General features: G+C 39.3%; 1 protein-coding gene across 1 annotated transcript in view; it reads right to left on the reverse strand.

Annotated features, from left to right (window-relative positions):
- Positions 1-16,388, reverse strand: part of rybpb (RING1 and YY1 binding protein b) — a 32,276-nt gene extending 15,888 nt beyond the window's left edge. Inside the window, exons 1-2 of the mRNA XM_030135493.1 lie at positions 16,247-16,388; positions 15,503-15,628 (exon numbers count right to left, since the gene is read on the reverse strand). Of these exons, the coding sequence (XP_029991353.1) occupies positions 15,503-15,628; positions 16,247-16,272 (152 nt within the window). The 5' untranslated portion in view covers positions 16,273-16,388. The remainder of the gene's footprint in view (positions 1-15,502; positions 15,629-16,246) is intronic.
- Between the last annotated feature and the right edge of the window lie 7,995 nt (positions 16,389-24,383).

Below are 24,383 nucleotides of genomic sequence, written 5' to 3' on the forward strand. Positions count from 1 at the left end.
TCACTGTACCGAAAATGTATCGAACTGAAGACCCCTGTATCGAAATCGTACCGAACCAAATTTTTTCTGTACCGTTACAGCCATATGTACTACTTCTATCTTACATCATAGTTCCATTAAGGTTGGTCATTACAAGCCATTTGTTTGTCAATCAAATATGAAATATAAACAGTCGAGAATAGCAAGAGCTGCAGAAACACCTTATAAGGCAAAACCTGAGAAGAAAGTGATCTAGACCTGTGGTATAGCTTGGAGGTACAAAGGTAAAGCTTCCAGTTTTTAGCTTTTAACACCTTTCAGCTCCTCAGACAGCAGCTCAGGTAGCATTTGATGTAAGACGGAGACGAAGCCACCACCTCCTCACATCTACTTAAAGGTAGTGGATGGAAACATGCATAAAGTGTTGTCTTTTGCTGGATTTCTGAGAGTCTGTTCAAATTTGTGAAACATTTGGAAGGAAGGAAATGTGAGCCTGGAGACTGGCTCTTAGATCCAACATGTGAGAACGCCACAGGGCTTGGGTTTGATCATCTTCCCTGTGATGTACGAGCGCCGACATAACCGATCACCTGCATGTACTCATCTGTGTCAACACCACCAGGATGCCTCGATCGTCACCGAAAAACACAAGATGCCGCATCCTCTTAGTGTAATGTAGTGATCAGGCGGGGCAGGTGTTACTGTCATCTGCTCCGACTCTTGAGTTCTGGTTCTGAACGTCTGCAGAACTGTGTTTCTAAACCCGACACAGGTACAACTCTCTCCTAACAGATCGACACGTGTACACATATATTTATGCGTAAACTATGAGCTTTGCATTTTTTGTGTCTTGTATCAAATCTGACCTTTCCAATTTTTTATTTCGAAGCCTAACAGACAAATAGAAATGTCGTTGTTGTTTTATGCTGATATCCGTCTCCTCTTCTTCATTAGCTGTACAGTGTGCATCTGAACTGTTGACTGGCCTATACAATACTAATAATATCAAATCAATAAAAAAAGAAAATTAAAACCAGATAATAGTAAATGTCAAATAAAGTTTCGTTTTGGCCTGAGTTTGTTCCGTCTTGTGGTTTTGTTAAAGCAGGATCATGTCAATGTGGGACGGAAGTGAAAAGCCACACACATTATAAAAGAAATATTAACACCTTAACCCAGTTTTGAAAACCCTTTTACTTATGTTTTAAAAAAGTCACATCATCTGACCTCACACTTTTTAAAAGTTCTGAGAGATCTGCTGAATTCCTGTTCATTGATCAACCTAAATACTCTATAAAGTCTCTGTCTCCTTGTTAATATGGGACATAAAAGATGTGAAATGTATATTAAAACATTCTGCCGTGGTAGTTACCATTCATTGTATCTGTATCACTACTAATGATCACTGTGCAGATGGTCAAAATTATTTCTTAACCATCCAAATTAGGCCTTGGAATATGATCATACATATCATGATAATAAAAAAAAATATATCTATTGTGTGATAATCTTTATTGTGTTGTAAGTTACACTCTTTTTTTGTTACTTCTTTTTTTTTTTTTTTTTTTTTAATTGTATTGTTATTTGGAATGATCATGTAAATTTACCAGCATATCGACATTGGTCGGAAAAAAAAATATTTATAAATAAATAAATGTCATTCCAGTTTTTTCTTTTGAGTCCAGGAGATGCACTTCACCAGCCAGATGGGGCTAAGTTACAGTCTTTGCAACGATATTTGTTGTTATTTGTGTGCTGTGTGTCCTTAGATGAAGTGCGGACGTAGGCAGGGAATTTGCATGAAGGCAATGCAAACAAACATGGAGGAGAGAGAACGAGACACAGAATGAAAAAGAATAGTTCCACATAATAGATTGAAGTACTCATACATGTGATGGATTATAACATGGTTTAATAGCCATGAGAATTTCCTATCATTGTGATAAACAATTACATATCGTTAGCCTCATAGCATAATTATCATTCATTATCATATTTTTTTCAGGTCATACCCAATGTTGTAAAGTGAAGCAGCAGTGAAAGGAGAGTAAAGTTACACAAGTATCATAATTTGGCAAAAATATGACTTAACCAATTATGCTACAAGGCTAATGATATGCAGACATGGAGGATTTCAATTGTATTACCCACTGCCAGTTCACAGGTCGATACTGGAAATGATACCGGGAGCATCCCAACATCCAAACCCTTTCCTCTGTCTGCTGCCAGTAAATTCCTTGAGATCCCGATGTGTGCAAGTGTGTGTGGAAAGCATGCTGTCAAGTCATTTCCCACTGTGAGGGCTTACAGCATATTACCCCCCCTTTGCACTACAATACTCTATGACTGACAGCTCCTCCTATGCTTGCCCCTAAATTCTACAGTGTGAGGGGTGGGAGGGAGGATTGCAGAGACTCCCACTGCAGGATGCCCCGAAATAACTATCATCATGCTTAAAAGCTCCTAATTCAGTCAGACTGACACCCATAGTTAAAGTGCTGCAGCCGCACCGAGCCGACACACCTCTGCTCGGCTGGTGTTCCCGCCGGCCCCACGCCGCGAGCCAAAACGCCGCCGTTTCAGAGGGGAGCTCTTCCCAGACGGCCCGAAAAAACCAACGAACCCAAGCACTTCATGTTGAGACAGCGTAATGAAGAGAGTGAACGAGTGATGGAGAGTGTGATAGAGAGGGAGAGAAGCAGGAAAGCCCTCATTAACACAGCTCTTTTATTTGAAGTGCTGTGTGGAGGACAAGCAATTATTTCCTGCCAGGCTGAGCGAATGCAGTGGCAGACAGCTGAGAGGAGAGAGAGAGAGGGGAAGAGGGAGAAGCACTGAGTGAGAGAGGCCGCCAACAGATGAGTGTATTGTTCGAGCGGCCCGCCGAAGAGCTGAGGCTATTTAACATCACCCACACTCTCATTCACATTTTGTAAATAACTACATATCCACAGCAAAGTCGTGGGCTCCTTGTGTTCAATGAAGGTCTTCAGGAACATAAATGCTCTATTGACTTGTACACAGCACGTGAGTACCCCCCCACACACACCACCACCACCACCACCACCACCACCACAACACCAACAGGACAATAAACCCAAATCATCACAAGGGGACTTTCCATACAACTGGCTTTATGTTCCAGTTAGGGTATTAAAAACTTTAAATTTGAGAAATCCTTGAAAGAAAAGCTTTACAAAAGTAGTGTTTTTGTGCTGAGAAGACTTCCATGTGTGCATGATTTTACAGACCCCTCAGGACATTTTTCTTTTTTGATTCGGTGATCATTCTGCTTATGTTAAGAATTTCTGCAAGAATGTTTCTATTTTAACATAATTTGATGATCTAATGTCAGTTACTCTTACAGGTCTATAATACACTACTGACACCTTTTACACCCTCTGCTATAAAACCATATCAATTTTCCCAGCATAAATCTCTCAAACCTACCAAATGTTCAACCATTTTTTTTAGGATTTTAAGCCTTTAAATGCCAGTTTGAATATGTGATGACACACAATGTGAGACATTTTCCATATAAAACATGGTGGAGGGATGTGGCACTGTTTTATATCAGAGTCTTGGACATGTCAAACATAAGCAATAACACTGTTTTCATTGTATTAGTGGTTTTTATTCAGTGCAGGATCCTCATGACCATATCTTTTAATGTCACATAAAAATACTAATGCAATTAAATCAACGATGTTGCTACTTTTTTCACTCCCCCTACCTCCTGTATTCATTATAATAGAAATCATTTTTTTTTAGAGATTTTTTTCCCCATAAATAACAGTACCATCATGTATTTGAACTGGCATTTTAAGGGTTAAAATCCTGAAAATGACTAAGCATTTGGTCATTTTTAGCAGAGTTGAAGGAGGTTAAGGGATTTATGCAGAAAAAATAAGAAAAAATATATTGATATATAATGATTTTACAGCTGTTTTTTGTGCATGTATAGTTTGGATTCCAGGGTTTCCAGAGGGTAGTAAACTATAGGGATGTACAAGGGTTAACAAAAGAAACAAATAAAAACAGACGAGAATAGCAAGAGCTGCAGAAACACCTCAAAAGGCAAAACTTGAGAAGAAAGTGATCTAAACCTGTGGTATAGCTTGGAGGTATAAAGCTAAAGCTTCCAGTTTTTAGCTTTTAACACCTTTCAGCTCCTCAAACAGCAGCTCAGGTAGTATTTGATGTAAGATGGAGATGAAGCCACCATTTTCTCACATCTACATAAAGGTAGTGGATGGAAACATGCATAAAGTGTTGTCTTTTGCTGGATTTCTGAGAGTCTGTTGAAATTTGTGAAACATTTGGAAGGAAGGAAACGTGAGCCTGGAGACTGGCTCTTAGATCCAACATGTGAGAACGCCACAGGGCTTGGGTTTGATCATCTTCCCTGTGATGTACGAGCGCCGACATAACCGATCACCTGCATGTACTCAACTGTGTCAACACCACCAGGATGCCTCGATCGTCACCGAAAGACACAAGATGCCGCATCCTCTTAGTGTAACACAGCGATCAAGCAGGGGCAGGTGTTACTGTCATCTGCTCCGACTCTTGAGTTCTGGTTCTGAATGTCTGCAGGATCGTGTTTCTAAACCTGACGCCGGTACAACTCTCTCCTGACAGATTGACAGGTTGTCGGCAGCTCCTCAGGACAGACACTCGGGCACTGAAATGTGTTTCTTACAGGAGGAAAATGTGACTCATATACAGTAAGAGGAGTTTAAGTGTGGGGAGGATGCTGTAGGTGCACGGAGCTGGAATGAAACATGGGGGAGCGCTACCTGTTACAGTACACAAAACATCATGAGCAAGCAACATTTGGGGAAAAAAACTGCAACTGTGTGGGCCTGTTTGTTTATTTGTTTGTTTACTGCTTCACACTGAGCGCTGCTGAAGGTTACAAGAGATCGATTTTCCTTTTTCGACGTCATGTGATGAGGGTTTAAGGCCAGCGCTAAAAACACAATGTATCCCTCTGAATTTCTGTATTTATGCTCTGTAATTCTAACCCTACTTTAAGGCATCTGCAGGTTTGAGGAAGACAAATTTATGACTTCTTAAGACATTTTTCAAGGCGCCTTTGGTCAAATTTCAGACCTTCCATTCACATAAATAACAGTCCAACAGGCCTCATAGTTATTGTGTTGAACCAGTCGTAACCATGTTTCAATCCACTATCATTCCATTTCCATTTATCCACGACTAATATTTCTGCTGCTGATATTCAAGTTGTTAAAGCTCATACCTGAACGCCTTCACCCATCAATGATTGTTGGAGATATAACAGCATGCACAAAAAATACAGCAGAAAACACAATAAATGCACCAAAATATTTTTTAAAAATGCTAAAATGCACAAAAAATACACAAAAAGCAATCCACAAAAAAGCAAAAGGTTCCATTTCCATTTATCCATGTCTAATGTTTCTGCTACTGACATTCATACCTGAACCCCTCCACCCATCAATAACTGCTGGAGGCTCCACTCACTCCCATCTCCATTACGATAAAATGATCACCACTAATTACATATTCGACTAATTCTGTACAAAGGTCAGTCATTCCTAGTGGATGCATATTCCTGTGTAACTCGTGTGTGCATGTTAATCTGACAAAAGGGCAAAATTACACAGGGTTGTACACATTTTTGAAGATCAAATTCAAGCACTTTTAAGGGTAATTTTAAAATTTTTCCAGCACAGCACCTTATCACTGGGGTCAAATGCATATCTGCAGGAATACATATACTCATAATCACTTTTTTCCACTTTTTATCACAACGATGTACATTGTATTACACTATGAACATCTAAATGTCTGTTTCATAATTGCAAAAAGTGTATAAATTAAAGGAGAACACAAAGTTTTACCCCAAAAAAGGGAAGCCACTTGGCGTTCTTCAAACACACATGCACTGAGCCAAAGATTAAGATAAAAATGTACCTGGAGTCGACCTGAGAGCATCTGCTAATTTTCTTTTTTGACATAAAGTTTTATTTTTCAAAACGTAGCAGCTCTCTTTAAGTAGCTGTGGCTATAATTGCAAGCACATTCGAACACTTAAACTAAAATTTAAGCACTTTTCAGACCTTGAAAACGCAACAAGCGCTTTCAAGGATTTCAAGCACCCGTATGAACCCTGATTACAGCTTCCAGTATCAATTCATTTAATCTAATGTGATTCGATGCATTGAAACTAATGACTGTTTTGCTTATTTTCTCAACGGATCAACTTATTTTTGCTTTCAACTGAAAGAGCAACAACATTAAAAAAAAAGTCACCGGGGTAAGGTTTTTATCATTTTACAGTTAATTTACAAAGCACTTCATGTTTAATAGTTTTATATTGTGGCTCAGTCTTCTGGGTTAATTAAAGGCTTTTCTTTAGTTTCTTGGCGACGTGATCTATGAAACCTCTCAAAATATCACCTTTAAAAATGCTCCTCCACCAGTGCACATTAACAAAAGTCTTTACTCGAGATGTTAAAGTGAAATTCAATACATAAAAGTGCTGCTGTGGCTTGTTCGCTCGCTGTGAGTCATGAGGGATTCGAGCGTGTTGCCACCTCTATCCATCCATGAGTAAAGTAATCTGAGTGAGTGTGAGCTGGGGAGGTTCAATATGGATAGCACCTGAAGAACAGCCTGGGGCTATACCACTTCTCAATTCATTCCCACTGCCCACCAGAGGCATTAAGCATTCATCCCTTCATCCGTCCCTTCCAGTCAGGCTTTTGAGGACTTAATGCTGCCGTCACTTCTCCCCCTCTGCCTCTCAGACCTTCCACTACATGTGGGGACTGTGGGTCGAGCGCGAAGTGTTCATCCATTTCTTCAAACGTCCTCTAAAACCACCTCAGAGAATCCATCCACACCACACACCTAGCCCTGCTTCACAAGTTATGTATCATCTGCTTGCAATTCTTTAAGCTGATCACAGTCATTTCTTTAGATCTGTTAGAATCATTTGCATTCCCATGAAAACCAGCGACAGGATGACACGAACAAATATTGATTTTTACCATTTGCAGGGTTCGCACATGTTTATCAAGGTCAAATGCAAGCGCTTTTCAGGGTCATTTTCAAATTTTTCCAGCCCAGCCCCTTCTCGCCGGGGTCAAATCCATATCTACATGAATACATATACTCATGATTATTTATTTCACTTTTTATCACAATGATGTACACTACAGTATGCTATAAACATCTAAAATTATGTTTCCTACTAGCAAAAAGTTTAGAAATTAAAAGTTTAAAAATTACACATAAAAATGTACCTGGAGTCGACCTGAGAACACCTGGGAATTTGCTTTTCTGACAAAGTTTTATTTTTCAGAATGTAGGCCTATCACCTCTCTGTACGTAGCTTTAGCTTGTGTTAAAATTAAAAATAAATAAATAAATCATAGTTAGAATTGCAAGCACTTAACCCATAAAGACTCAAACATCCCCTACTGATATAAAATGTTTAATACCTGTTGATCCACTAATCCTATCAATGCATGTAAATAACTGGTGTAAAATGCAGTTTATTATCTTTTCCTGGTCATCAGATATGAGCCATTTGGATTTTCAGAGGCTCTGTAGTTACCGCGGAAACACCGTCATCTTCTACAACATTGATTCACCAGTAAAACCCAAGGAGTTGGATCAATGACAGTGGTTGAAAACACTTGGTTTATGTTCAGTTAATGATATATTTTATAAGAAAAGTCACTTTTTCTTCAGTTTTCTCTGTTTCCAATATAAACCTTAACTTTTTTTTTTTTTTTTAGCTTTCATGGACATCTACATGATCATTAAATTAAATATAGGAAAATACCAGATTTTCACCAAAAACAGAGGAAAAATTATTACATAATATCAAAATTAATTGTGATAAATCGCTTAAGATAGGTTAAAAATAGAGAAAGATTCATTTGGGAACTGCCACAAAAGTAGCACTGGGTCTTTAAGGGTTAAACTAAAATTCAAACACTTTCCAGACCTTGAAATTGCAACATTAAAATTCAAGCATTTTCAAGGATTTCAAGCACCTGTATGAACCCTGCATTTAAGGCTCATCATCCTTTCTTCTGGTCTCATTTAACAGCGCCTCAATTCATCTGCTTCTCATAAGACACTTTACTTCTCATATCCAACCGCATTGCAATGTATATGTTCTCAAATCAACATTGTGTGTTTAGTGTAAAAGGCAAACATTGCACCACCAACATGGTCAAAGTTCAGGTCATTTGTATTTTATATCTTCTGATTTTCAATGCCAGGCTCCTCTCAAAGTATCAATGTGCACTTTTTAACCATCATTTGTCTTTTACTATAACCGTGATGTAAAGTGGATAGAAACAGAAAAGAGAATTAAACTGTTCAATACAAGTATTCTGTAGGAATTTAATTAATTTGGGGCTCTCAAATTGCAAAATAAAATTACATTTCACCAATGACAATGGCTTATGTTCTCCATGTTATCTGTTAAGCTTCTTAAATTGACTTTTTTTTAACTTAAATTATTTATATTAAAAGTAGTTTCATGACCCTGTACATTCAAACACACTGTAATGAAGAGCTGGAACCAGTACAGTTACTTCTATATAGTAAAGATTTCTGAGTTTCCTTACAAAAGGGGGTGTAGATAGCAAATACAAAACAACTGGCTACATGGTAATTGTTCTTACTATTAAATCAGTGCATCCTCACATCACAATAGACAGGTATCATATGAAATTCCCACGGCTCTGGGTGCTGGTAAAACTGAAAAGTGTAAAGGATTTCCTGCCACTGTATGTCTTATGTTAACTGGGTCTGGTCCATTTCCTCCTGTCAAACTAGAAATGTTTGACTGAGAGAGCCAGATGCTTAGCCAAGCTTAAGAGGTCAATGACAGAGATAAAAGAAACCGTGTTAAAGTATCAGTCTATTTACATGTAATAGACTTTATGTGGTCACTGACAGGTCGTCCCTCTCCATGACGGATGCTTTGTGGCTGCCAGCTGCCTGGCGTTGGGCAGACTGACAGCGGGTCATTACTGAGGCTCTAAGTACGTATGAGCTCCCTCCATCTGCAGCGCTGTGTCACGCCGCCCAGCATCACTCATGTGTTGTTATTGTGCTGACGTCCTTTTGTCGTATCGCCTGCTCTTTCTTCACTCCCACCCCGCGTGTGCTTGTTCCGCCGCCCTCCACGCCCTGCTGGGTTTATGTAGGTGTCGTCACCTCCACTTGTCCTCTCCTCTGCTGCCATCCTGTCTTTTTCTTGCCTGTTTGCTTCTGAGCGGCCGATCTGAATTTGCTTCACAAATCACCGAACTGCGCTGCCAAAGGCGACGCAGCACCCTCACAGCAGGCTATCGTGTTCTACGCGAGGTAAACAACCATCAAGCAAACAAACAAAAACACACAAACTGAGGAAACCCGACGCTCTGAGGTGAAACGGATCTGCTGATTACCGTGGGAAGGATTAAAACCTGCCAAACTGTTATAGGATACAACTTTTAACTAACACTTAATGCAGCTTTGAGAGTATAAAGAGGACGGAGAGCATCCCAACACCAGGGAATACTAGCAAAATGTTCCACTTTGGTTTTCAGTGTCGGCCCCGTATGTGCAGACAGACGCATCAAAAGGTGCTGTTCGTTCCCATGCATGGATGGTGGCGCTGGTAGAAACAGAGGAGGCTGTCCACTCCAGTTCTCTCTCTCCCTGGGTAATGATGTGCTTTGCTCTGCTTTAGTCTCTAGAGACTCTTGGCTGACTGAGCACATCCCCCTTGCAGCCGTCCATACCCCCCCCATCCTTTTTCTTCAAAACACACACACAGAAGAAAAAGTCCTATGCTTCACTCGGCTGTCCCTTCACCGCTGTTTCTCTCCTTGTCCTCTTTTGCCCTCGCTCCACAGCTCGCTGTGACTGCACACTTTATAACTCATTCACTCCCTCGCTTCCTCTCTCTCCTCGTCCTCATATGGCTTTTCGCTGTATTTTCCGGAGACTCCTCACTCAGTCGCTGCTGCACTCATATTCTCTTGCCTCATCTTTTTCCTTAGCGGGAGGAGGCCCAACCCCCCCCCCCCACACACACACACACACACACACCCACACACCACCCCCACACCCTCCCAACAGTTCGACGGCTCTCTCAACATTTTGGTTTTTTGTCAGATTGCCAAATTGGCTATTGTATTTAATCACTCACACTCTGCCAAATCCCATGAAGTAATTAAGAACTTTTAAATCCGGCAATTAACATGTAAAGATTAGGGCTACCCGCTTAGGGTGTTAGTGCAGATGCTGATAATGCTGGATAAGCAAAAGCAGCTTCCTCTGAGCGTGGGGGCGGGGGTGGGGGGCTGCTGCTGTGGGGGCAGGGGTGGGCGACAAAGAGCAGAGACAAATTGAGAGCCGGCATGTCCCTCTTATGTAATTCCATTATCCTAGACAATTTGCCTTAATGTGAAAGTGGTAGAATCCACAGATTATAATGACTCTATTCCATCATTGTAACAGACAGAACGACACACGAAGTCCTGAAAACACAAACACACACAAACAAGCACACACACACAATACCTTTCCAATAATTGTGCAGGCTCAACAAATACAATAGTGAGGTACGTGCTTTGATTGTCTGGAGCCTTGTGTTTGACTCTAAGGTTGTGATGTTACCGGTTTGTATTCTGCGACAGTTTCAGTTTTATCTGTCATTTACAGATTACATGAGCTTCCTATAAGATTTTATAAAGCCACACGCTAAATGCATTTCTTGAGCATAAAACATCTCTAAATAGCTACAGAGTCAGGGGACAGATTACACTAAGTGCCTCAGATTGTCTTTGACAGGATAAAGTCACTTTATCGTCTCTTCTAAGTATCCGTGATGTAAACATCAAGGATGTAAAGGACTGACAGATTTGTGACATGAATTTATGCCATTATGTGCACAACATCTTAACATGTAAATAACAAAGGAGAAATAATTAAATAAAGTGATTCATCATACCTTCTGCAACTAATGTGCCCACATCTTATCAACAGAGCACAATACAGACTGTTATTCTAAAATATATCAGTAAGTTCTTTCTAAATGTCATATCATGTTTTCTGATGGCAGTCCAGAATCTGGAACCTTTCACAGTGTTTTTTTAATGCCAGATGTCTCATCCATACTAATGTTTTAGCAAAGTTTCAGATATAATTTCCAAACATTCCAACACACGTCAAACGTGTATGACAAGATGGAGGAGGCTGATAGTGCTGTTGATACGGTAACAGTCACAAATATTTGAGAACCAGTTCACCTGGTGTGAATGGAGTCAGTAATATCACGAAAAAATGTTGAATTTAAGTGCACAACAGCTCATCATTTCCATAATTCCACACACATTACAAGCAACCCGGGAGCTTATAAACTAAAACAGGGTCAACAGCAGTTTCAGCAGTCTTTTAGGGAGGTGAAAATACCGGCATTGTGCTGATGCAAGGTGCACACATGGTAAAACTTACACATTTTAAGACAAAACACGGTAGTGTAGACGTAACCTGCACCCTTTGGATTTAAGGAGTGATACAACCTGACAAAACCTTTTATTTCTATCCATTTTCTTCCTACTGAGCCACAAGAAATGTTGCTATGATATCTGTTGGGAGCATCTTTGTATACACTGTTTAAAACCATTTACTGCTGCTCTGATAAATGACACCTGCACTAATAAGCTCCTGAGTCTTCCAGTTCAGTGTATCAGCTGTAATGGTAGTTCATGTTCTGCAGCAGGTGAGAAGTCTGAGTCGGGCTATTTAAGGTTATTCCACCTAGACAGGAAGTGCATTTTGCTAACAACAAGAGACACTCATTTCTTCTGTTTTATATAATGCACAGATGGAAGCTACATGAAATGGTTGACAACAGTGGAGCAGAGCGCAGATAACAGTGCGGCAGTCAAACACTGAGGTACCTCAAGACTTCCTGTGATCCCCACCATCAATCAACTTTAGAGGGCTCCTAATGGTTTCTCCCTGGGCCCCGGGGCTGCCCGAGGTGCATACCAAACACCACCACAAAGCAAACTGATGTACAGCAGCATGGTGTTATGTTCACACAGCGATCGGGTTCAGATGCCAGAAACATTTAAATATGATAGCGCACACCTAACAGGGGATGCTAATGCAGGCCCGGCTCCAATTACCAGAGAACGAAACGCTGAATGCAGAGGCTGAACACTCGGGCTACTTGGACTTGTAGATTAGCAGCGAGGTCAGGTGCAAAAAGCAGAGTGCTTTCTTGTTTAAGAGTCAAGAGTGGCCAAGGCTAGATTTAGCCTGCTTAGGTATCATGTTACATCACTGAACCAGAATGGGTCAACAGGTTCATTAGACTTCGCTTGGTCAGGGAGAAAGGGGCCTCTGCCTGCATGCTAATGCCACAGTCAGAGTTTCACTCTCATTAACGCACATTCCTTCTTCCATTAGCACAAATCACAGCTACAAGTCCAACAGCTGCCTAACCTACCTACTGCTCATAGATGAAATGACAACAGTGGATAAAGAGAAGTTCAGGCCTCGCTGAGAAGTGAGCATTTTTCTCTGTCCATGAGTGTACAGTCTACTTAATCACCTGTAGATATGGTTGGGTTTTCAATGCATCAGTGAGGAGTGTAAAGAACGAGTGTAATAAGCTCCAAGAGTCTGCACCACTGTAGTATCTGAATCAGAACTGACTGCCACTTGTAAAGCTGGAAGAGATGGAGGTTCACCTGAAGGGCTGTGATGCAGTCCAAAGGGAGGGAGGGAAATAAGGAACTGGGTCCAAATTGTCTGATCGATTGGAATTGTATCCCTCTGAGCTTATCAACTACTCTATTGATGCTGGCAGGTTTTTCTGACCCTAGACACTCCCTTGTGCAAATTACAACAGGGCTCAACCTCCCCTTGTGTCACAGTGAGGGTCAATGTTTGCAGCTTTGACAGGATGAAGCAGAAATACGCCTCAAATCAAAACACAACAGAAAACAACATGAGCGTGGATTGCAGGGGTAGCAATTAGATAAAACCAGTGTTGTTTCCTCGCCAGTTTTCATCAGCTTTGTCAATAAATAACATTTGATGTGTTAACCTGTAGTGCATCTCTTGGTCTGTTTTGCATTATTTCCAGGACTGTGTTCTGTGACTTAAGTCAGAATTAAATACGCCATTTATTACATTCATTTTAAGTACAAATACCATTTCTAATATGGAGCGTGGGAAACATCACCAGGTGCATGCACTAAATGAAACTAGCACAAAGTGTCCAACTCTAATCATACTTGTGTATGTGTTTCATTTGAATATTTAAAGAAACATACCTGCAGCCTGAGCCAATAGCCCTATGTTTACACTATAAGCATAAAACCTGTGTAGGCTTTCTCCACAGAAACCTACTCAGGAATAAATAACCAAATGGATAAAGGATCAGATGGATTAACATAACTGATGTTTCAGCTGGGTTTTAAAAAACACATCTTATCAATCACTCCCCTCATTATATAAAACTACTTCTTGGTGTTATCTTAGGTTACTACAGAGGCAGCCACTGACCTTTGTCCTAGCGCTCACACATACACAAACAAGAAACTATAGCTGTGAACTGTGGGAAACGTGTGTGCAGAGGTTTATACATGACTCAGTACAAAACAAACAATTCCAAACAGACTTTAAAATGCAATCGTGTCACACTGCGCACATCCATAGCGGAGCTCAACAAAACATGAAGTGGATGTGGAGTGACTACAGTGATGCAAATCATACTTCAAAGTTTAGAAAAGAAACGGTTCGCCCCCTATGAGAAGAGGAGAACTTCAGTAATTAGTGAACACATGTGTCCTGAAGCGCAAGTGCCCATTCAGACTGGAGACTGAGATGAAAGCAGCAAGACAAACATCCAGACAGTGCCACGAGTGTGATTCATTTAGCTGAGAGCATATAGCTTCATCCGACAAAACACATCAAACAGTGGAGTAATTAGTACTCATTAGAATAAGAGGCAGGCCCCAACTAAACAATTGCATTAATAATCAAAGGTTAACTATTTAGATCAAACAGGAATGTGTGACAGTGACACTCCAGTGATGTCATATGCTCCAGTTTACCAAATACAGGCTACTGGGCTGTTGCCAAATCACAGTGGTAGATGGTGACGACGAGCTCTTCTCCGCTTCCTGCTTTCTCACAGCATGTTCAGCCTGCATCATCAGCTGTGGTCTTAAACGACACACTGCAAGGAAAAGATCATGGGGGGGGGGAGCCAGTCAATTAAGACAGAGCTCAATCTTTTTGGATTCCCAGTAAAGCAGCAACAGTGCATCTTCACTCTCTCAGTTTGTGGTACACCAGAGGTGTCAGCCCAGACATTTCATAGTAAAACCACAGCTGCTAAAGGTTAGTGTGTGAGAGAGTTGTCAACAAACCCGCAAAATGACTCATCTATCGCTCGTTCTCATCATGCAACTGATGACAAGAGCAAACAAACTCACAACTTATCAGCAAAAACATTCCTCATAACAGAAGATGGGGGCGTGAGTATACACAAGACCGAAAGGGAATCCCGTCAAGAAACTCAAGTTTTGACAGTGATTTCATCTAAATTTCCCATAAGTAGCTGTCCTCTGCTGACATCACTAACAGCATTCTGGGACGCACAAGCCTGTTACAATAAACGCTGAAGTGATTAATGTGTTGGAATTTTTTTTTTGAGAGAGAGAACATGAGTAACATGACTTGTAAACAGCAATGGGAACAAAGTGACTCTGTAACGGCTGGAGCTTTGAGGATGATTAATTAGACAAATGTGCAAAATGACATTTGAACGGCAAAAAAAAAAAAAAAAAGAAAGAAAGAGGTGGGGAAAAACTGCAAATCCATAAAATGTCAGACCAGGCTGATGATGAAATGACAAGACTGACAGACAAAGAAATAAATAATGCACATCAGAATTTGTCTCCAACCCTGATCACAACCACATTCCTGCCTTTCCAGTGCATACCATTACTGCAAGGCAAATCCGACCCATTGAAAAGAGACGCTCCGCAATCCTACAGGTAGGTGAAATGCGCACAGATGCATTCACCCCGTTTCACTCCCTCTGAAAAGCAGCCCATTCGCTGTTGCTCTGTTGATGCACTGTAGCTGTACAGCCATCATGAAGTATGGTCCCTCACCCCCCCCCTCCACCACCACCTACCCTCCCACCCACCCCCTTTTGGCTAGTGAAGCAGCCAGCCTACCTAGACGAATGCATAAAAGCAAAGCAACGTTAGTCGCATAGGATGGAAAACTATAATAATCCAACACAACGGCGGGAGATGTTTGCAGCACTGTCCATCAACAAGTCCCCATTCACTCACAGACAAATGGGCTGTCGATCAAAGTTGTCATTCCCATAAATTGCGATGCAATGCTGCTGCAGCCAGCCGAAGCAGGGGGAAAAACGAGACGCTCAGACGAGAGAGGGAGAGGGAGAGAGGCAGCGCTACGTTACCTTGTGGATGTGCCCTTCCTCACATCGCAGATGCTGCATTTGAAAGCCTCGGCGGTGTTCCTGAAGGTGCACACGCTACAGTCCCAGTAGCCGTCGTCTGCGGTCTGTTTGGCTTGTCTTTTTGGCCTTGCAAATGCAAAGGAGACAAACGTTAAGGTCAAGTTAGTTCCCAAATACCACCAACATATCTCAGCAATTAACAAGAAAGGGGATGGACGCAGATATGAGCCGTTGTTTAAAATACGGGCGACAAGACACGGCGTAAAGTAACACGGTGTTGTCATTAATATTGGGTTCGAGTCCCGGTGACTGGAGCTTCTTGGGTCAATAAATCCCCACAGCGACGGAGCGGGCGACTATCCACACCGTCCGATTGTATCGCCAGCTAGGCTAACAGGCAGGGAAGCACTGCTAAAAATTTCGGCATCGAAGCTTAGCATGTCGGCTAACAAAAGCGATATCAAACAACGTCCATTTCGACATTGGCCCTCCAAAAGGCTTCACGGAGACGGAAGAGCGTTTCAGAGAATGCCAGGCGTATCCTCTGAAAAATTTCCCTTTGTCTGTTAAGTGACTGGGTTGTAGGGAGCGAGAAGCCGCCATAGTGACTGCACTATTCTAGCTAGCAGTGGCATACCAACTGAAAAAGGGAGAACGATCCCTGTGTGAGGGGGAAGCGGCTCCAAATATCGAGGCGAAAACGTCCTAAACAAGTGTAAATCGACAGCGGCCGCTCAGCATTACCTGGTAGGGCTCTTTTTGTCGCCCATGGTGAAGAATAGTCCTCGGAAATAAGAAGAAAAAGGGGCCTCCTTTAATTGTCAGTGAGTGTAGTAGGATCCAGATAGAGCCGCTGCTGAAGCTGTTGGCAGACAGGCTCCACTCAGCGCTGGCTCGAGGCACGGCACAGCGACTGACTGCGCCGCGACACGTGACCGCCGGACAGCCAATCACAGCCCGGCTCGGTTTAAAAGTCTGGATGGATATTTAGCAGCGATTTAATAAGCACGAGAGGTGTTTGACAGACCCACGCGCACGCACCGAGACCCGCGTGGGGTACCTGGTGGACGTCCACGGACACGCGGAGGCATCTGATGTGTTGTCAGAGAGAGGGGATGAAGGTGGGAATAAAGAACACAAAGCAGGTGGAACACCCAAAAAGTAGTGAAAATGTATTATTACTGTTATAATGGGTTGTGTTAATCATTATTACATTATTATTATTATACATATATATTCACAGCCATGAAAAGAAGAGTTAAATGTCTTAATCGAGAGGTAATTAAGGGGAAATAAATAACACAAAGCAGGTGGAACACTCAAAAAGTATTGAAAATGTATTATCACTGTTATAATGGGTTGTGTTTGTCAATATATATATATATATATATATATATATATATATATATATATATATATATATATATATATATATACATATATATATATATATATATTCACAGCCACGAAAAGAAGCATTAAATGTCTTAATATAGAGGTAATTAAGAGGGAAATTAACAATACAAAGCAGGTGGAACACTGGAAAAGTAGTGAAAATGTATTATTACTGTTATAATGGGTTGTGTTCATCATTATTACATTATTATTATTATACATTTATACCCACAGCCATGAAAAGAAGCATTACATGTCTTAATAGAGGGGTAATTAAGGGGAAATAAATAACACAAAGCAGGTGGAACAGTCGAAAAGTAGTGAAAATGTATTATTACTGTTATAATGGGTTGTGTCCATCATTATTACATTATTATTATTATTATACATTTATATCCACAGCCACGAAAAGAAGCGTTAAATGTCTTAACAGAGAGGTAATTAAGAGGGAAATAAACAATACAAAGCAGGTGAAGCACTCAGAATGGTTTAAAAGTGGTAAAAATGTATTATTAGTGTATGCATTATGATGTGTTTACATTATTATTATTATTATTATTATTATTATTATTATTATTATTATTATTATTATTGTTATTATAGTGTACACATCCACAGGCATGACAACAGACATCAGGTGACCAAAACCATCTCTGATATACGATGTTTCATAACTTTTAATCCACTAATCCTGTTAATACATTAAATAATTCAGATAAAATTTAGATTGTCATCTAATCTTTAACCCATAAAGACCCAAACCTCCACCTCCACCTGCACCCAAAACAATCTACTGATGTAAACTGTTTAATAACTTCTGATCCATTAATCCTATCAATACATGTAAATAATTGTTGTAAAATTCAGTTTTTATTCTTTTCATGGTCATCAGATATGACCCATTTGGACGTTCAGAGGCTCCGTAGTGAACATGGAAACACCGTCATCTTCTACAACATCGATTCACCAATAAAACCCATGTAAATGACAGTGGATTGAGATTCTTATTTTTATGTTCAGTAAAATCATATATTTTGCTGAAAAAGTCACTTTTTCCTCCAGTTTTCTTGGTTTTGATTAGAATGACCTTTGAATTTCCTCTGAACTTTTATGAACGTGTCCATGATCAGTGCATTATATGTGGGAAAACAGATGATTTTCACCGGAAAATACAAAATGCAGAGGATATTATAATAAATTCTATTCTATTCTATTCTATTCTATTCTATTCTATTCTATTCTATTCTATTTGTGCTTTGTAACCTGTCCGTGGTACAGTAATAGAAATACTGTTCCTTTTCTGCATTCCTTCTGCTAGGTGATGTTTTAACCTTTCCCAGCATGTGTTGGATAAAAAAAAAAAAAAAAAAAAAAAAAAAAAAAAAGGGAAATCCACCGAAAAGCTTTCCAGCTTTCTGAGTGTTTAACACTATCAGACAAACACATTCACACCTAATTTCACACTTAAACCAGTAATTTAGACTTCCACATTCACCTGGACTGTGTGCTTTTAGAAGACAGCAGACAAACACACCTTATGGACAGATACAACCTGCAGAAAAAGAGAGAAAATATGATTGAAACCCTACTTTGAGTCCACCTAAGGCACATGTACAGACATTCTTAATTGCTTTGCTTTTCTGTCAAGTCACTTTCTTGCATTTTCTTCCACTGGCAGTAAAATCTACCCCTTCTTTCCCCTCTTTGATTGCGAATATCCATTAAAATACATCATTCACTTGCACCTTAATCGTATTTTTTCATGAGCTTGCTGGCAGGGGTTGCAGCCAATCCGGTGGATGTGCCAAATCAGGCTGAATTGGGAAGACGCAGCCCCCAAAAAGTGGACGCAATAAACACGCCACGCACACAGTCCTGCAGGATTGACTCGACGCTTTAATAGGACACAGCAGACTTTCATTCATCCAGAATTTGCAAGAGAAACTTTTTAATCGGGGGCCGTTGTTGGCTCTGACGGGCTGCGTCATGGAATGTGTTGGAGCAAACACTGCACCTCTTGCGCCTCTGCTCTGCCCAGGACGAGGCTCTCTGTGGGGGAGACCAAGCGTGAATCATGCAGGCTCATTAGCTGCTCTCCACGGCTCCAGGTCCTATTGTGAATCCCTCGCGTTTATTTCCCCCCCTCCACCCCCTCTGTTCCAAGTGAATATCTGTTCCTCTACATAAGTCTCCCCTCTGCCCAGTGATTACTTCTACTTAGGTCATAGCACGCTGTTCTAATTGAGCCTCATCACGGTGGCCAACTGATAACTACTCTTCAGTCAAAACAACATTAAGCCCTGCCTTACTGGTTCTGTAATGAGTTCCTGGGAAAACTGCATTTTTTTGTGTGTGTGTTTTAACTTGCAAGTTCTACAGCGCTTTGCATACACTCTGGTGAAGGGAGCTCATTTGTATTCATAGGTAGGGTGAGTCCTTGTAGCTACATATTTTTTTAGAGAGACTGTAAAATCTGCGCAGACCGGTTAAAACACTGATACAAAAAGATATGAAGAGCAAAAACCAAAGGAGGCATTTATAACATTTACTGAGAACAGCTGGCCTAAAGGTAAATGAAGCACATTTTGTGGAGCAGATTCAGATTCCTTCCTCATCAAGTGCACCCTTAAGCAGGGCGCTTACATTATTCAGAGACAGATTCACAAGATAAACAGTTAGCTCTCATTCATTATTTATTAGAGGTGAGTCTGAACACGATGGCATTAAGGCGGTGAAATGAATTAGAGCCCAGACGCTGTTGGCAAAGAAAAAAAGAAAAAGATGTATATGATGCAAAGAAACTTGAGTCGTAGTTGAGGAGAGCAGATTCATTTCACTCCTTTAGACTAAATCAGTGGTGTCAAAGTCATTCTAGTTCAGGTTCCACATATGATCTAAAGTGGGCCAGTTTACTTTTTCAGTAAAATAATAGAAAAATAGCCTCTGAGTAATGACAACTCCAAATTTTTGTCTTTGTCTTAGTGCCAAACAAGTAAAATGTTCACTTTTATAAACTGTCGGTTCACAAAAAAATGAGAAAAACATGAAATTTCTTAAGATAAGATAAGATAAGATAAGATGAGATGAGATGAGATGAGATGAGATGAGATGAGATGAGATAAGACTTTATTGATCCCACTATGGGGAAATTTCACAGCTGACAACAGCAAAATACTACACAAGTGCTAAGAAAAAACAGAAAACAAAACACAAGTGAGAAATGAAATATAAATATTTATATAAATAGAGAATTAAACATTAAGAAAAATAAGTGTAATTTTAGCAATATTATGTCTCCACTTATCATTTACTGAATACATGTACTCCGAGATCCGAGACACTGTTGGCAAAGAAAAAAGAAAAAGATGTGTATGATACAAAGAAACTTGAGTCATAGTTGAGGAGAGCAGATTCATTTCACTCCTTTAGACTAAACCAGGGGTGTCAAACTCATTCTAGTTCAGGTTCCACATATGATCTAAAGTGAGCCAGTTTACTTTTTCAGTAAAATAATAGAAAAATAGCCTCTGAGTAATGACAACTCCAAATTTTTGTCTTTGTCTTAGTACCAAACAAGTAAAATGTTCACTTTTATAAACTGTCGGTTCACAAAAAAATGAGAAAAACATGAAATTTCTTAAGATAAGTTAAGTTAAGATAAGATAAAATAAGATAGGAAAAGATAAGATAAGATAAGATAAGATAAGATAAGATAAGATAAGATAAGATAAGATAAGATAAGACTTTATTGACCCCACTATGGGGAAATTTCATAGCTGACAACAGCAAAATACTACACAAGTGCTAAGAAAAAACAGATAGAAAAAAAAACACAAGTGAGAAATGAAATATAAATAATTAGCATAAATAGAGAATTAAACATTTTGAAATTTAAGAAAAATAAGTGCAATTTTAGCAATATTATGGCTCCACTTATCATTTACTGAATACATGTACTCCGAGATCCGAGACACTGTTGGCAAAGAAAAAAGAAAAAGATGTGTATGATACAAAGAAACTTGAGTCATAGTTGAGGAGAGCAGATTCATTTCACTTCTTCAGATTAAATCAGGGGTGTCAAAGTCATTCTAGTTCAGGTTCCACATACAGCACAATATGATCTAAAGTGGACTGGACCAGTAAAATGATAGAAATATGGCCTATGAGTAATGACAGCTCTCTTTGTTTTAGTGCCAAACAAGTAAATGTTCACTTTTATAAACTATCTGTTCACAAAAAAATATGAAAAACTTGACATTTCTTAAGATGAAATGAGATGAGATGAGATAAGGTAAGATAAGATAAGATAAGATAAGATAAGATAAGATAAGACTTTATTGATCCCACTATGTGGAAATTTCACAGTTGACAACAGCAAAATACAACATATAAGTGCAAAGAAAAAGACCGGTAGAAAAAAAAAAAACAGTGAGAAATTAAATATAAAAGAAAATGAGAAATTAGGTATTTATATAATATTCTAATATCCTCTGTTTTAGTGCCAAACAAGTGAAATCTTCACTTTTATAAACTATCCATTCACAAAAAAATGAGAAAAACCTGAACAACCTGAAATTTCTTAAGAGAAATAAGTGCAATTTTAGCAATATTATGCATCACAGATCACAGTGCATCTACAAAAGTACAAAACATTTAACAACACTCATAATATTCAAATTGTAGAGTTTTGAATTCGGAGTTGCCGTATTTTAATAAGATTAATTGAAAAACAAATGACAAAAGTGCTGGTTTGTTGATGTTTTCAAGGTATATGATAAAGTGTTATGACACATATTAGATTAGGTTCAGATCCTTTATTGTCAGTATACTGTACATACACCACACACTAAAATTTAACTTCTGCTTTTAACCCATCACTAGAACACAACACACACCGCAGACTTGGAGCAGTGGGCTTGCCATAGCAGGCGCCTGGGGAACAAATGGAGGGTTAAGTGCATTGCTCAAGGGCACATCAGCCAACAACTTTTTCTGCCTGTCTGTGGAATCAAACCGGCGACCCTTCGATCACAAGCAGACTCTTCAGCCAATTCTCCAGTGCTCTAGGCCATAATCATGTATATTAGTTTATGTACATTTATACAATAGATTTATAAATGTTCCACTAGACAGAAGCTGTAAAGTGAATGTGTTGTCATGTGCAGACAGTGTTTTGAAGTAGATCTGGTAGATCTGACACTAATATTCCTTTGGAGTTAAATCCATTCTCTCGTAATTTCATGAATTTCACACTTTGACCCGAGACTGTATCTTGAAAACTTCAGCCAACCAACATTTTGGACTGTATTTTTCTTTATCAGTGTCTCACAGGTGGTAAAATTTCACTGCTTTTATTCTGGAAGCATTTGACTTGTACACCTGTGTTATTATGTTATTATCATACTGGTCTGACTCACTTGAAACCCAATTGGACTAAAATGATTCAGACACCCTTGACCATAAATATGTTCAGTGTAATTTCTGCATTTCACAAATTCATCCCACGGGCCAGATTGGAACCTTTGGTGGGCCGGTTTTGGCCCTCAGGCCGTATGTTTGACACCCCCGGACTAAAACAACTTGGGAATGTCTGTCAGTTCCATAAACGTTAAAGCTCCTCAGACTGAATCTGACTGCATCCGTCATTCCAAGCAGCACTTTGTCTGAAGCTCACAGCGGCACTGAATTCCAATAACTCCAGACGGCTGCTCAGCGTCTGACAGCACAAGTTGTACCGCTTCAAGGCACGAAGATGTCGAAAAACAGTCTGACTTTTCAAGAGCCAATATGACCATTAAATATTATTATTACACTCACTGAACTAACAGCTGAAAGAGTTTATGCAAGAAAATCGGATTCTCTACTTCTCTACAAAAGTATGTGGACACGTTGAATTCAGGTGTTTCTTTTCTAACAGGGCTGTAAGCGCTGCATTATGTAATGATGGTGCAATATGTAATACTGTAAAACATTTTCAACTCATTATGTAATAACTACTGTTGTCATACGATTAAAAATTTTAATCAGATTAATCACAGGGTTGCTGTGGATTAATTTTGATTAACCACAATTAAATATCATTAATTTTTAACCTATATTAATCACGTTTCATTTTGCATGAGCAAACAGACTCAAGAACGAAGAGAATATATATGCACTTAACAAGTTTATTAAACACCTTCAACAGTTTCAACAAAACAATTGTAAACAACTGTTCCGTCTTGTTTTTTTGTCCTCATATTTCAAGCCAGAGGGCCAACGTACTGTTTAGTGTCTTCCATCTTTATGGGTTGGTTCTGCTGCCTGTCACTACTGGATCAACTGACCATTTGTTCATGTGTGACGCTAACTCTACTTGGACAAACTGACCCAAATGTGTTGGCAGACATTCAGAGTCATTCTGTGCTACAGATGGGTTAATTGCATTAAAATTTTTAATCAGATTAATCATGATGATGGATTAATCTGATTTAATGCGTTAATTTTGACAGCCCTAGTAATAACATCACATTTTGTAATAAAATTCTTGAATGCATTTCGTAATAAACTTTTTGTAGTAACTTATTACATATGTCTCCCAAATTTCAGTGCACTTCTCAGGTTTCTTGTCAGTATTACTTAATTAGTGCAGCTTTTGTCTCTAACTTGCAAACACATTCTCCATAATAATGAATAAAGATACATTTGATTTCAGTTTGACCAATGAAACATCCTACTAGTTTTTTTTTTTTTTTTTTTAATTATTATTAATTGTAAAGAAGCTGGAATGCTTAATGTTGTTCTGCTGGTATGGTGGTTTTTCCAATCAAGGCATCAATTTCAATGGTTTATTACATAATACACCAAATTATTACATTTTCTTTAACCCATAAAGACCCAGTGCTACTTTTGTGTCAGTTCCCAAATGAAGTTTTCTCTATATTTAACATTTCTTAAGTGATTTATGATCATTGATTGTAATATTATCTTCTTTATTTATTTATTTATTTATTTTTTCAGTGTAAATCGTGTATTTTCTTATATTTAATTCACTGATCATCTAGATGTTTATTAAAGCTCAGATTAAAGTTGAGGGTTAATATATCAGAAACGGAGAAAACTGAAGAAAAAGTAACTTTTTCAGCAAAAAATATCAATAATTGAACACAAAAACAACTGTCATTGATCCAACTCCGTGGGTTTTACTGGTGAGTCAATGTTGTAGAAGATGACAGTGTTTCCACGCTAACTATGGAGCCTCTGAACATCCAAATGGGTCATATGTGATGACCATGAAAAGATTAAAAACGGAAATTTACAACAATTATTTACATGTATTGATAGGATTAATGGATCAGAAGTTATTAAACAGTTTACATCAGTAGATGGTTTTGGTTGCCAGTGAAGGTTTGGGTCTTTATGGGTTAAATAAAGTGCTACACCTGCATTTTGCAAAAACTGTTGCAATACATAATAAGTTATAAAAAAATGTGGCAAAGTTTATTAC

This window comes from Sphaeramia orbicularis, chromosome 5 (genome assembly GCF_902148855.1).
Source record: "Sphaeramia orbicularis chromosome 5, fSphaOr1.1, whole genome shotgun sequence".
Taxonomy (NCBI): domain Eukaryota; kingdom Metazoa; phylum Chordata; class Actinopteri; order Kurtiformes; family Apogonidae; genus Sphaeramia; species Sphaeramia orbicularis.